A 14704-nucleotide genomic window follows, 5' to 3' on the forward strand; every position below is an offset into this window, starting at 1 on the left:
GTGTGACACAGGGTTTTAGCAGATATTTTGATTTTGAGCAGGTATTTTGGGTGTGGCACAGGGTTTTAGCAGATATTTTGGGTGTGGTATGGGGTTTTAGCAGGTATTTCAGGTATGACATTGGGTTTTAGGTATTTTGGGTGTGGCACAGAGTTTGAGCAGGTATTTTGGGTTTGAGCAGGTATTTTGGGTGTGGCACATCCAACCTGTCTGCAGATTGCTGGAACCCCCAAACCTGGGAGTTTTGAGATTTCTAACACTGACCCCCAGGAGAAAACTGCTTTTAACTTGAGGCCTTGGAAAAATCTTCCAAATGTGAGTGATGGAGTTAAAATCGTTAAATAGAAGTGTGTGATTTCACATGGTGAAGGGTTTGGAATTTGGGGTTTTTATAATGTAGTAATAGGTATGGGGCATGATGGAGAATTTTGGGTGTTGTTTCTTTCTACATTCTTCCTTCTTCATGATTTCAGGTCGTTTTTGGTTGGACAGTCAGTGCTGCACTGTAGTCACAGGAGTTTGGTTATTCAGTCAAAAGTATCAATAATATAAGTGTTAATTCTTTATTGGACTGTTTATCTTTTAAATACCTTGTTCACTAACTAAATTCAGCTCCACTTTGCTCACTTTTAGCTGGTGGCTGGAAGTGCTGCAGAACTCTTTGTACTTTAAATAAGATTTCATAAGCAACCAAATCCCAACATAAAAAAATTCATCTCCTTTGTATTTTTAATCCTAACTCTGAGTAAAGACAGAAGAAAATGAAGACAAGCCATTAATTAAGTGGTGCAATCCCTAAACTTCCATCCAATCCCTAAAATTCCAGCCAATCCCTGAATTTCAATGAAGTTGTGACTTTCAGCAATTGGAGTGTTTTCTGGTGGAACCAGGGCACTGATAATTCCCTGAGCTCTGTTAAATTGCAAATGCTGGGGGAATTCTGGATGATGATGATGAAATTCCTCTCTGCTGGAGCTGGGAATATTGGATGTGCAGTTCTGGAGGGTGAGGAACCCTGTTGATGAATTTTGGCTCTGCCCAGGTGAAGGTTTGGGGGGCTCAGGTGAGCTCAGGGACCCTGAGACCTTCCAGGAATTCTTCCTTTAGGATTCAACCACACAATAAATCAGGATTAAACATGGCAGTGAGACTCAGGAAATGCTTTCTCTGCTCCCTGTGCCACCCCAAGGGATGCTCTGGGTTATTCCCTGACCCCCTAAATCTGATTTTTTTGCTGCTTCAGGGGTCACAGTGCTGCTGCTGTGACCTCTCTGCCCTGGCTCAGGATCCTGTCACAAATCCCCTGAGCCCCCACAAATCTGCAGGGATTGATTTAACAAACTCAGATTATTCACCCAGCCCTGCCAGGGATGCAATCCTTGGGGCTCTCCCCAAATCTGCTTTGTTTGCAACCTTCCACCTGTTTATTTTTTAATTTTTAAAATTTTTTTTAAATTTTTTTTGGGATATCCTAAACCTTGCTCCACCCATGACTTGTCCCCCTCTCCATGGGGACCCTTCTTCCCCTTCTGCTTCAGGATGGGGTTTATTTTCTATCTGGGAAATTTTATTTTAGTGAGAAGAAAACCATAAAATAACAACAACAACAACAAAAAAAAGCCCCCCACACAGTAATTCAAGATCAGTTTCAAATTTATGAAACAATATGGAATAATGGAATTTAGGTTGGAAATTTTTAAGAAGATTGAACCCAGCCCTTCCCCAAGGCTGTCAAAACTCCTAATTTTTGTTGTTTTATAATCACAAGAAATTACCAAATTCTCTGGAAGAGTCTTTTTTTTTTCCATCAAGGTGGAAAAATAGCTTTAAAATCATTCCTGAGCTTTGATTTCCTGAATCTGCAGATTCAAAAAAATCAAATCAAATCAAATGATGCTTTTTGGGGCTGGAGATTTGTTGCAAGGAGTTCAAAGTTCTTTTTTAGCTGAAAGTGGATCACTGGCCACGAGCCAAACTCCATCAGCTCCACAGAAAAATTCAGAAGATAAATCAATAATTAAGCCCCCTCTGCAAAAATAATTCTGGGTTTGACTCCAGTTGCTCTGGAGTGCCTATTCCATTTATTTTCCAAATGAGTTTTAGGAATATTTCCAACATTTAAGGATTTTTTTTTTTTTTTTTTTTTTTTTTTTTGGGAAATATCCCATCCTCCAGAGCTGCAATTTCCCATCTTTTATCTATAAACCTCCTACAGGAGCATTTAGGGTGCTGGGAACTATCTGGGAAATCATTCTTCATTAATTTATCTGCTCACCATCATGTTATTTTATTTTATTTTATTTTATTTTATTTTATTTTATTTTATTTTATTTTATTTTATTTTATTTTATTTTATTTTATTTTATTTTATTTTATTTTATTTTGTTTTGTTTTATTTTTTATTCTTTATTTATTATTTATGTATTTATTATTAAAGGACCTTCCTACTGCTTTCCCAAACTCCTGGCCCTTCCAGGGGGATAAAGGGGATGCTTTTATTTTTATTTATGTATTTATTTATGTATTCATTTATGTATTCATTTATGGACTTTTTTTTATTATTATTTTTTAATTTACTTCTTTATTATGTATTTATTATTAAAGAACCCTCCTGCTGCCTTCCCAAACTCCTGGCCCTTCCAGGGGGAATAAAGGGGGATGCTTTTGGTTTTATTCATTTATTTTATTTATTTTTGGGGGGTTGGGGTTGTTTTATTTATTTATCAAAGCAGGAAATGTGTTTGGTTATCTTGGATTTCTTGAACTGCATCAGCTTCTGGTGGCAGCTCTAAGATGCTACTTTGGTAAATTTGGGATTTAGGGTGAAAATCCATTTTTCTGCTCGTGAAATCATCTTTATATATTATTTTTAAAGCCTTTAAACTCCAAGAAGTGAAATAATAATTGTCAATATATCTGAATAGATTCCCTGGTGGTGCCCAGAGCAGAATCTGGCTGTCAGAACAAGAGGAGCAGGAATTGTGTGGGTGGATCAGAGCACTTATCCCAGCATCATGCACAATTTAATGGAACAACCTGGCAGGGAAGGAAGGAAAATGTGATTTATGGGTGGGGATATCACTCTGTATTTGATTAAAAAGTTTGGGAAATCATAGATGGAGGGGCACAGAGAGAATGGTTGCATGGCTCAAAAAATCACATTTTATTTCTGGCTCTTTGCTGCTGGGATTGCTCCTTAATTTGGGAATTTTGTGCAGGATGAGTTGCATTTGAAAAGAAAAAAAAAAAAAAAAAGGAAAAAGCTCTGTCACTTCTGGAGGTGACAAGAGTGGAAGATGCTGAAAATCAAGATTTTCATGGTTGCTCCTTCTCCTTTCTGTTTTGGGAAAATCCCTTTGGATCTGGAGGGTGTTGCCTTTGCAGGGTTCCTCTTGTTGCCTTTGAGGAAAACCAGTCAGAAATTAAGATTAATTTAATTAGAGCTGTAACACAATCTCTATTATTGTAACAGAGATTCCAATAATAACAAAACACACCCAAAAAGGCTCACGGGTGACGCAGGAAAATCCCAACATTTCTCCAACATCAGAGATCCCAAACAGGAATTCCTGGATAAAAAATGAGAATTAATGTGGATTTGAAGCACAAAAACTCTGCCCAAAATCCCACAAAATTTTGTGCAGTTGGTGAAGATAATCAGTGATTATATAAAATAATAATAACAACAACAATAATAGTAATAATAATAATAATAATAATAATAATCCTAGAACTCCAAAAGCTGAATCAAGGGCTCAGCCTTGGAAGGTCACCCCAATCTGGATTTTGGTTTTTGGCGGGTGCTGCTGTTTGAAGTGTCACTCCTGGTGTCACTTGGGAATTTCAGGAATTGGGGTTTGGGGGAATGTTGGATTTATTTTTACAAATGAGCTGTGGGTAGATAAAACCAGCACTGAGAGATAAAGAAACGATGGGATGGATTATGAATTGATGAATGGGGAAAAAAAAAAAAAATTATATATATATATTTGCCTTTACAAACAAACTGTAAGTTTGGAGATAAATGAAATTGGATATTGAGAGATGAAAGAAACAATGGGGAAAAATCATGAATTCCATAAAAATTAAAAATTATTCCCTTGATGTTTACAGGCTTATTGCCCCAATATTTACAGGATTTTTCCTTTGATATTTACAGGATTATTCCCCCAATATTTACAGGGTTAATCCCTTGATATTTACAGGGTTATTCTCTGGATATTTACAGGATTATTTCCCCAGTATTTACATGGATATTCCCCCAATATTTACAGGGTTATTCCTCTAATATTTACAGGGTTATTCCCCCCAAAATTTATATGGTTATTTACCCCAGTATTTACAGGGTTAGTATCTTGATATTTACATAATTGTTCCCCCAATATTTACAGGATTATATCCCTAATATTTACAGGGTTAATACTTTGATATTTACAGGTTTAATCCTTTGATATTTACAGGTTTAATCCCCCAATATTTACATGGATTTTACCCCAGTATTTACAGATTTATTCCCCCAATATTTACAGATTTATTCCCCAATATTTACAGAAATATTCCCGTGATATTTACAGGTTTATTCCCATAAAATTTACAGGATTATTCCCATAAAATTTACAGGATTATTCCCTCAATATTTACATGTATTTCCCCAATATTTACAGGATTATTTCCCCATTACTTACATGGATTTTCCCTCAATATTTATAATTTCCCCTCAATATTTACATGGTTATTCTCCCAATATTTACATAACTATTCCCCCAGTATTTCCAGGATTATTCCCAATATTTGCATGGACATTTTTCCTTAATTCCCATGAGGAGAAGGAAATCTCCACCCCATGTGTGAGCACACAGGGAACATTCCCCACCTTTTATTTGCCACCTATAAAAAAAAAAAAAAAAAAATTGTTTTGAACCCCCCAAAATGTCACATCTGCTCAGTCCACAAAATATTCTCCTATTCACTGCACTGAATTTTCCCTCTGTGAGAAATTCTGCATTTCAGGCTGACATGAAATATAAATTCCTATATAAATCCGTATATAAATCCCTATATAAATTCCTATGTAAATTCCTATATAAATTCCTATATAAATCTCTCTATATATATATAATTTCTCTGTGAATTTCTCTGTAAATGGGGATGGTAAATGTCCTTTTTTCTCACTGAATTTTCCCTCTGTGAGAAATGCTGCATTTCAGGCTGACAAGAAATAGAATTTCTGTATAAATTCCTATATAAATTCCTATATAAATCCCTATATATATAATTTTTCTGTGAATTTCTCTGTAAATGGGGATGGTAAATGTCCTTTTTTCTCACTGAATTTTCCCTCTGTGAGAAATGCTGCATTTCAGGCTGACATGAAATAGAATTCCTATGTAAATTCCTATGTAAATTCCTATGTAAATTCCTATATAAATCCCTATATAAATTCCTCTATAAATCCCTATATATATATAATTTCTACATAAATTTCTCTGTAAATGGGGATGGTAAATGTCCTTTTTTCTCACTGAATTTCTCCTCTGTTTGCAGCAAGGGAAGCCCTATGTCTTTGACAGGGTGTTACCCCCTAACACAACCCAGGAGCAAGTTTATAATGCCTGTGCCAAGCAGATTGTCAAAGGTGGGTGTTATTTCTATTTTTATTTTTATTTTTGTTCATCATCCTCTTTTAGGAGGGAGAAAATTGTGTTTTCTGTGCCCTCCAACTGTTTAAACTCTGGGTAATGAATGGTTGGAGAGTATAGAATAAATAATTCCAAATATTTTTTTTTTTTTAAAAAAGGGTTTTTAAAAGGTTTTAAAGGGTCTGTGTGAAAAAAAATATATAAAAAAACCAAATAGAACTAAAGGAATTGCAGCAGTTTTTCTGTATTGTTATTCCACATAAATTCTTTTTTTTATATATATATAAGGGGGAAAAATGTGTTTTTGGTGCAGAGTTCAGCCCAGGATAAATGTGGAATATTTGTAAAATATTGTGGGAGGATGGAGAGTGTGGAAGGGTCTGGTTTGGGATTTGCTTTGCATTAAAATATTGCAAATATATGGGAGGAGGAAAAAAATATCTTCAAATTAATTTTTAAATATCTTTCAATTAATTTTTTAATATCTTTAAATGAATTATTTTGGGGTGGTGGGATGGGTGTCACTTAGGGCTGAGGGATTTTTCTGGTTATTTAATATGAGCTTCAAAAGCTGAGCTGTGAAATTTGAGAGATTTGGGGTGAAAAAGAGAAATATAAGATTAAAAATAAGGCCATGGGAAGGTTTTGTGGTGTCCACCCTCAGGAAAAAAATAAAAATAATAAAAAAAAGCAGCTGAAAGGAAGAGAAAAAAATTCTGGAGAAAAACTGGGAATCACTGGGAAAAAAAATAAATTAGATTTTTAAAAAATTTTCCTGGAAATTGCATAAAAATCTTGGCTTTTTTTGTTTTGGTTTTTTTTTTTAAATCAGATTTTTTCCCCATCCTCTAGAGTTTGGTGCAATTTATTTTTTTTTTTATTATTAACTGAGATTTTTCTTTCTGGGTTCAGTGCACAGATGGTGGAGAAATGACTAAAGGTGGAAAAATCTTCCAGCAAAAATAACCTCAGAGCTCTGCCTTGTTTTCACTGCAGCTGATGCCGAAAATTAATTTTTTTAAAATAAAATAAAGTTTTGGGGTGGTTTTTTTTTATTTTTTGCTAATTGGGAAGGTAAATTACTTATCTCTGCTTCCTCCAGCAAAATGCAAATATTGATGCAAATTCTGAGCAATTTCCTTACATAATATTTGATTAATCAAGTTATTTTCCCCTTACCTGGAAATTGACTCTTTTCCCTGTTTTTCCCTTTTTTTTTCCTTTTTTTCTCATTTTTTCCCCCTTTTTTTTCCCCTTTTCCCCCCTATTTTCCCCTTTTTTATCCCATTTTTTCTTTTTTCCCCTTTCCTCCCTTTTTTCCTCCTTTTCCCCCCATTTTTCCTTTTTTTTTTCCTTTTTCCCCTTTTTTTCTCCTATTTATCTATTAATTGATACTGTGACACAAAAATAGAAAACAGAATGTGAAATTTAAAATAAGGAACAGCTAAAAAAGTGAATTTGTTGCATTTTCTCCAGGTTTCTGCTGCTTTGAAATGCAGTTCAACCTTTTTTTTTTTTTTCAATCACACATTTAATTTTTTTATTAAATAAATAATTTTTTTTAAAATTTTTAATTTTTAATTTTTTAATTAAATACATTTTTAATTTAATTTTTTTTTTTTGCCTAAAATCAGCTCAATATCTCATATATTCCCCATTTTTTATTGCACAATAAAATGATTTCAGCTTCAAGGCTTTAAAAAATGTTGAATAATTCAGCTTGAGGATGGCATGGAATGATTTTAATTGAAATTTTTTAATTTTTTTTTTCCTCCTTGCAGATGTTCTGGAAGGTTACAATGGAACAATCTTTGCTTATGGCCAGACCTCATCAGGAAAAACACACACCATGGAGGTAAAATGGGGAAAAATTCAATTAATTTGGTGAAAAGGGTGAAAAATGGGATTTGGGAATGTTCAGCTCTTTGGTTTTCACACAGATATCGAAATAAATCCCAAATATATCTAAATAAATAATAGATATACCTAAATAAATTCCAAATATATCTAAATAAATCCCAGATATACCTAAATAAATAACAGATATAACTAAATAAATAACAGATATATCTAAATAAATAATAGATATATCTAAATAAATCCCAAATATATCTAAATAAATAACAGATATACCTAAATAAATCCTAAATATTTCTAAATAAATAACAGATATATCTAAATAAATAACAGATATATCTAAATAAATCCCAATTATACATAAATAAATCCCAAATATATCTAAATAAATCCCAAATATACCTAAATAAATCCCAAATATATCTAAATAAATAACAGGGATGAATTTCTCTCTGAGGAAGGGTTGGGATTTTATTTTTTTTTGGGTTTTTTTTTCCCACAGGGGAAGCTGCACGACCCTCAGCTGATGGGAATCATCCCCAGAATTGCACATGACATCTTTGACCACATCTACTCCATGGATGAGAACCTGGAGTTCCACATCAAGGTAAATATAATGTTCACCAAATACCAATATTTCTATTTATTTTTATTTATTTATTTCTATTTATTTCTATTTATTTCCATTTTTTTTCCTATTATTTATTTCTATTTTTTTTCTATTTTATTTCTATTTATTTCCATTTATTTTTATTATTTATTTCTATTTATTTCCATTTTTTTCTATTTATTTCTATTATTTATTTCTATTTATTTCAATCTTTCTATTAATTTCTATTTTATTTCCATTTATTTCTATTATTTATTTCTATTTATTTCCATTTATTTCCATTTTTTTCTATTATTTATTTCTATTTTTTTCTATTTTATTTCTATTTATTTCCATTTATTTCTATTTATTTCCATTTTTTTCTATTTATTTCTATTATTTATTTCTATTTATTTCTATTTATTTCAATCTTTCTATTAATTTCTATTATTTATTTCTGTTTATTTCTATTTATTTCTATTTATTTCTATTCCATATTTCTATTTATTTCGTACCTAGAATGCAGCCAGGAGATATTCCAGCTAAATAATCTGGATAAATAATCTGAATTAGGGAAGGGTTTGGCTCTACTCCCTTCACTTATTTCTGTTTCTTTCTGTGTTTCCTTCCCCTTTTGTTAAGAAACTCATTTATTCAATCATTCTCCTTAATTTTATTTATTTTTTTTTTGTTACAGCAAAGCTCATTTTTATTTTCTCCTTTGGATTTGATTCAAGGCAGAACAGTCACACGTGCTTCATTGCAATAATTTAATTTATCTTTGCATAAATGTAATTTATCTTGCTGAGGAAATGGGATATTAAAGGTGTTTTTTTTTTGGGGGGGGAGGGTGAAAATAAATATACAATCTTTACAATCCTCAAACCTGATTCTTCTCATGATGCTGCTGCAGGAGCTGCATGGCCTTGATTGAATTCAACATTTTTTTTGTCATTTTTTTGCCTATGTTACAAAAAAAAAAAAAAAAAAGGAGATAAGGTTTACCTGCAGTTTTTTTAATTTAATTTTTTTTTTTTTTTTTGGTGTGCTTTGCTGATGAATCATTGATAAATGGAGGAAGATCAATGGCTTGTAAATCATTCAAAAAACAAATGTGTTCCCATGTAAGGTGGAATTCAAGCTGAGTGGGAGGTGGGGGGTTGTTTTTTTTTTTTATTTTTAATTTAGAAACAGAGACAGCAAGAGATTAAATTATCAGCATTGAAATCTGTGATGTTTGTGATCATTTCATCAGGTTTCCTACTTTGAGATATATTTGGACAAAATAAGGGACCTGCTTGATGGTAAGTTCTGTGTTTTTTATGTGACTCTGAACCAAAGCCTGGGGAGGGGGGGGAACAGTGACTTTATTTATTAACAAGGGCTGGGCTTCAAGGAAAAATCCCTTAAAATTAAAAAAAAAAATCTGGTTTATAAATGAAAAGGGTGTTTTAGAATAATCCCTGGCTTCTGGCAGGCAGTTTAGTGGGGAGGAATCTGCTTTTTTTCATAATTCATGTCTCTAGTTCTGCATGCTGGCTGCTAATAAAAGTGAATTTTGATAATTAGAAATGTCTGTAAGGGTAGAAATCCTTGTAAATTAGGAATGCTGTAAATTAGAAATGTCTTTAAATTTAGAAATGTCTGTAAATGCAGAAATCTCTGTAAATGTGGCTCTGAGCTGTTCTGAATTCCAGGCTGCTCTCCTGTCTCCTCTGCTTTGCCAAAATTCATTTTAGTCTGGGTTAATTTAATTCACTAAAGAAATAAACCAAAAAAAAAAAAAAAAAAAAGCTTTTAAATTTGAATAAACAGGTATGAGACTGACAGAGCAGGAAACAATTTCTATGTGTCAGAAATACTGAGGGTTTATTTATTTCTTCCCTCTGGAATATTCCTGATGATCTCCACGTTTTTCTCCAGTGTCAAAGACAAACCTCGCTGTCCATGAAGATAAAAACAGAGTCCCCTATGTTAAGGTAAAAAAAAATAATTTTATCCTCAGCTTTTTCATTTTTTTCCCCCCCACAAATGCATTTATTTTCACACTTCCATTTGCACCCAGAGTTTTTGCTGCAATAATTCAGCTCCTGTTTGAAGCCTTGAATGTTCAAATTGTGTTGTTGGTTCCTGGCTTGAAACAAGTTTCCTGAAATATTAATGGGCTTGAATCGTGTTTGTTTTATTTTTTCTGACTTTGAACGTTGCCATTTGGTTAAGATGCTGTTAAATTTCAAGTGTTCATGTTCCCCTTTCATGTCAGATATGAAAGGGAACAACTTGAGGAATTTTGTTCTTTAATATTTTGCTGCTTGGATGCTGTAATCTGTCAATAGCTCAGAGCAGATTGGTTGGGTTTGGGATTTGTTTTATGACTTTCTGGGCCCTCACTTGAATGCAATCTGCTTGATATGAACATATGTGAGCCTAAATAATGTATATATAATATTATTCTGTTTATTCTCAGCTTGAGGAGCAAAAAGAAATTGATTAATTAATTTATTGCATTGAGAGAGGAGGACTTTGCATTTTGTCTTGTAGTTTGAGGGGGAAGAATTAACCTGGGTATGAAATCTAACCCAAATTAGGAATGCATGTGGTATCACTCCATGTTTTCTGGGGAAAATTTCATGCTGTGTGTGTGGATGTCACTGAATCTTTAATCCTGTGGAAAAAAATTGGCTCCCAAGTTTCCCCTGAAGTCACCCCAAGGGAGGTTTGGGTCCATTGCCTGGGCCACAGTCCCGTGGGATGTTGATGGTTCTGCTGATCCCTTTGGTCATTAGTGCTAAATGAACATCCCTGATTCCCACTCAACCATCCCTGATTCCCACTTAACCATCCTTGATTTCTGTTTGACCATTCCTGATTCCCATTTAACCATTCCTGATTCCCTCCTGAACATCCCTGATTCCCACCTGGAAATTCCTGATTCCCACCTGACCATTCCTGATTCCTATTTAACCATCCCTTATTCCCACTTGAATATTACTGATTCTCACTTGAACATTCCTGATTCCCACCTGAACATCCCTGATTCCCACTTAACCATCCTTGATTCCTGTTTGACCGTTCCTGTTTCCCATTTAACCATCCCTGATTCCCACCTGAACATCCCTGATTCCCATTTGACCACTTCTGATTCCCTCCTGAACATCCCTAAATCCCTCCTGAACATCCCTGATTCCCATTTGAATATTCCTGATTCCCACCTGAACATCCCTGTTTGCCAATTAACCATCCTTGATTTCTGTGTGACCATTCCTGATTCCCATTTAACCATTCCTGATTCCCTCCTGAACATCCCTGATTCCCACCTGGAAATTCCTGATTCCCTCCTGGACATCCTTGATTCACACCTGACCATTCCTGATTCCCACTTGAATATTCCTAATTCCCACCTGAACAACCCTGATTCCCATTTAACCATCCCTTATTCCCCCTTGAATATTCTGATTCCCCCTTGAATATTCCTGATTCCCACCTGAACATTCCTGATTCGCACTTAACCATCCTTGATTCCTGTGTGACCATTCCTGATTCCCATTTAACCATCTCTGATTCCCACCTTAATATTCCTGATTCTCACTTGACCATTCCTGATTACTACTTGAATATTCATGATTCCCACTTGAACATCCCTAAATCCCTCCTGAACATCCCTGATTCCCATTTGAATATTCCTTATTCCCATTAAATATCCCAATTCCCACCTGACCATTCCTGATTCCCATTTAACCATCCCTTATTCCCACTTGAATATTCCTGATTCCCACTTAACCATCCTTGATTCCCCCTTGAATATTCCTGATTCCCATTAAACATCCCAATTCCCACCTGACCATCCCTGATTCCCACTTTTCTGTCCCCAGGGCTGTACAGAAAGATTTGTGTCCAGTCCTGAAGAAGTTCTGGATGTCATTGATGAAGGGAAGGCCAACAGGCACGTGGCTGTGACTAGTGAGTGTCCCTGGAATTCTCTGGAATTCTCTGGAATTCTCTCATCTCTGGGATTCATGGATCCCTCCAGGCCACCAAAGGCTTGGGGTTCACTTTGGGAATGATTTAATTGTGACATTTCCAGTTAATTTGCTGAGCCCCCCCCTGATTTTCAGCTCCATTTTCAGCTCCCAACTGGGAATTTAAGGTCTGGCATTAAATGGAATTGCTCCATAAATCCCAGCAGGGATTGGAGCTCAGAGTGAAGATATTTTGGAATTATAAAGAGCTAAAATAATGTATTTACATTTATTCCTTGGGGTTGTAATTCCCTGGTCAAACAGCAGGGCAGTTTCCAACCTCTGCCTGTTTATCCCAGCAGAGCTTGGATTGGGTTCCAGTGATGGCAAAACAAACAAATCCTCAGGAATTCAACCCCATAATAATCCAAACTTGTTGATGTTGTGCTGCATGAATGGGGATAAAAGGATCTCTCCCCAAATTTATAGTGGAAGATGTCCCTGATCCAAGTGCTGGATTTGGCAGAACCTCAGTTTCTAAAATAAATTATTTATATATTTCTATTTTGTATATAAAATATAAAATTCTTGGTTTTGAGGTTGTATTTTGGGGCATTTTGTGTTTTTAATTTGAATTTAATTTGATTTCTTTTGATGCTCTTCTTTCTGTTCTCTGTCTCTGCCTTCTTGCTTTGATAAATATTATATTGCTTTTTTCCCATCATACTGATAGAAATTTATTCTATTTCTTCCTGCTGTTTTCTTTAACAAAAATATCCAAATACACCTTTTGCATTTTGCTTTTGGTGCACCCAGAGAAGTTTTGACAAATTTATTTTATTGGGCTGAAATGGCAAGGAGAAAATTGGGGGAAAAAAACCCCAAAACCCTGAGTTTGGAGATAAAGAAAATTCAGATAAATATTGATGGGGAAAGGTGGAGGTGGTAACAGAGAAAATGCAGAAAACAGATGAGAAAGTGATTTCTTTATTCTTGGTATTTTCTTTTTGCTGCTTTCTGAAATTCCAGCATGACATGGTTAAAATTCAAATAAAAATTCAAATAAAACTTCAGATAAGTGGAACTGGAGGTGTGTTTTACCTGTGACCAGGTGGGATTTTTACCTGCACAAGCAATAAAAATAAAATAAAAACCACCCATCAATTGAATTTAATAACGTGATTTGGATGAAAACTCTAATAAAACCTGCTGAGCTTCTCTGGGCTTTGGGAATTTTCTGGGATGGAATTCCAACAGCTGCTGTTAAAATCTGTGATTTCAGACATGAATGAGCACAGCTCGAGGAGCCACAGCATCTTCCTCATCAACATCAAACAGGAGAACGTGGAAACTGAGAAAAAACTCAGTGGCAAACTTTACCTGGTGGACCTGGCTGGCAGTGAGAAGGTAAATTCTCATTTTTTTCCTGGGATTCCCACATTGAGAATGGCAGGGTGGCTCACAGAGCAATCCCTTTAGGTTAGCAGGAATAAAGATATTTTAATTTATTTTTAAATTTGGGATGGAGAAAGGGAGAAGATGAGAATTATTGGCATGAAAGAGAAACCCCCCCAAAATCTGATTTTATAATGGAGTGAGTTGAGCTAGTGTATTTTTATTTACATTCTGTATTTTTATATACATTCTGCATTTTTATATACATCCAGTATTTTTATATATATTCTGTATTTTTATATACATCCAGTATTTTTATGTACCTTCAGGATTTTTATATATCATCTTCTCAGTTTTATATATCATCTTCTGCATTTTTATAAACATTCAGTATTTTTAGATACCTTCTGTATTTTTACATACCTTCAGTATTTTTATATATCTTCTGCATTTTTATATGTCTATTGTTATATACCTTCAGTATTTTTATACACCTTCTGTATTTTTATATACCTTCTGTATTTTTATGTACCTTCTGTATTTTATATACCTTGAGTATTTTTATACATTCAGTATTTTTACATACCTTCAATATTTTTACATACCTTCTGTATTTTTATATACCTTGAGTATTTTTATACATTCAGTATTTTTTATATATATTCAGTATTTTTGCACACCTTCTGTATTTTTATATACCTTCCCATTGATGTCTGTGTAGCTGAAAAAAAGGAATGTAATTCTGATATAATTTATCAAATCAGACATATTTTAACTTGTTTGTATTGTCATGTCCTGTTTCTAGCTGTTTTTTATTTTTTTTGTTTTTTGGTTTTTTTTTTTTTTTTTTTTTTGTTTTTTTTTTTTTGTGTAATTATTTCACACACTAAATGAAATAAATACCAGCAGTTAATGCAATTTTCAAGTCTACTCAAAGCTCCCAAAATCTTGGTTTTGGTGACTATTTCTGCTTCCCAAGGGGGAAAAATAAGCCCCAGAAAATGCCTTTTATCTCTTTATCAAAAGATTAATGCTTTGGAACAGTGCTGCAATGCAAAAATATTTCCCAATTCTCATTCTGATGTTTTCTGGAGCATCCAAAATCAGATTTATTGGGATTTTGGGTGGCTCATTACAGATGTTAATTGATAACCCAGGGGGGCAATGCAGAGGTGATTTGTCAGAGTAATTAATCATGTTAATGTGATTGAATGGATGTTAAATTAAAAACTCTTTATGATGTTTGCAAAGTGAGGGCCTGGACA

General features: G+C 34.0%; 1 protein-coding gene across 1 annotated transcript in view; it reads left to right on the top strand.

Annotated features, from left to right (window-relative positions):
• KIF5C (kinesin family member 5C) overlaps window positions 1–14704 on the top strand; it is a 59497-nt gene that overhangs the window by 11589 nt on the left and 33204 nt on the right. Inside the window, exons 2-8 of the mRNA XM_079310861.1 lie at window positions 5545–5635; window positions 7421–7494; window positions 7999–8103; window positions 9341–9389; window positions 10009–10064; window positions 11958–12045; window positions 13327–13451. Coding sequence (XP_079166987.1) covers window positions 5545–5635; window positions 7421–7494; window positions 7999–8103; window positions 9341–9389; window positions 10009–10064; window positions 11958–12045; window positions 13327–13451 — 588 coding nt within the window. The remainder of the gene's footprint in view (window positions 1–5544; window positions 5636–7420; window positions 7495–7998; window positions 8104–9340; window positions 9390–10008; window positions 10065–11957; window positions 12046–13326; window positions 13452–14704) is intronic.

This window comes from Erithacus rubecula (assembly GCF_903797595.1).
Source record: "Erithacus rubecula genome assembly, chromosome: 8".
Taxonomy (NCBI): domain Eukaryota; kingdom Metazoa; phylum Chordata; class Aves; order Passeriformes; family Muscicapidae; genus Erithacus; species Erithacus rubecula.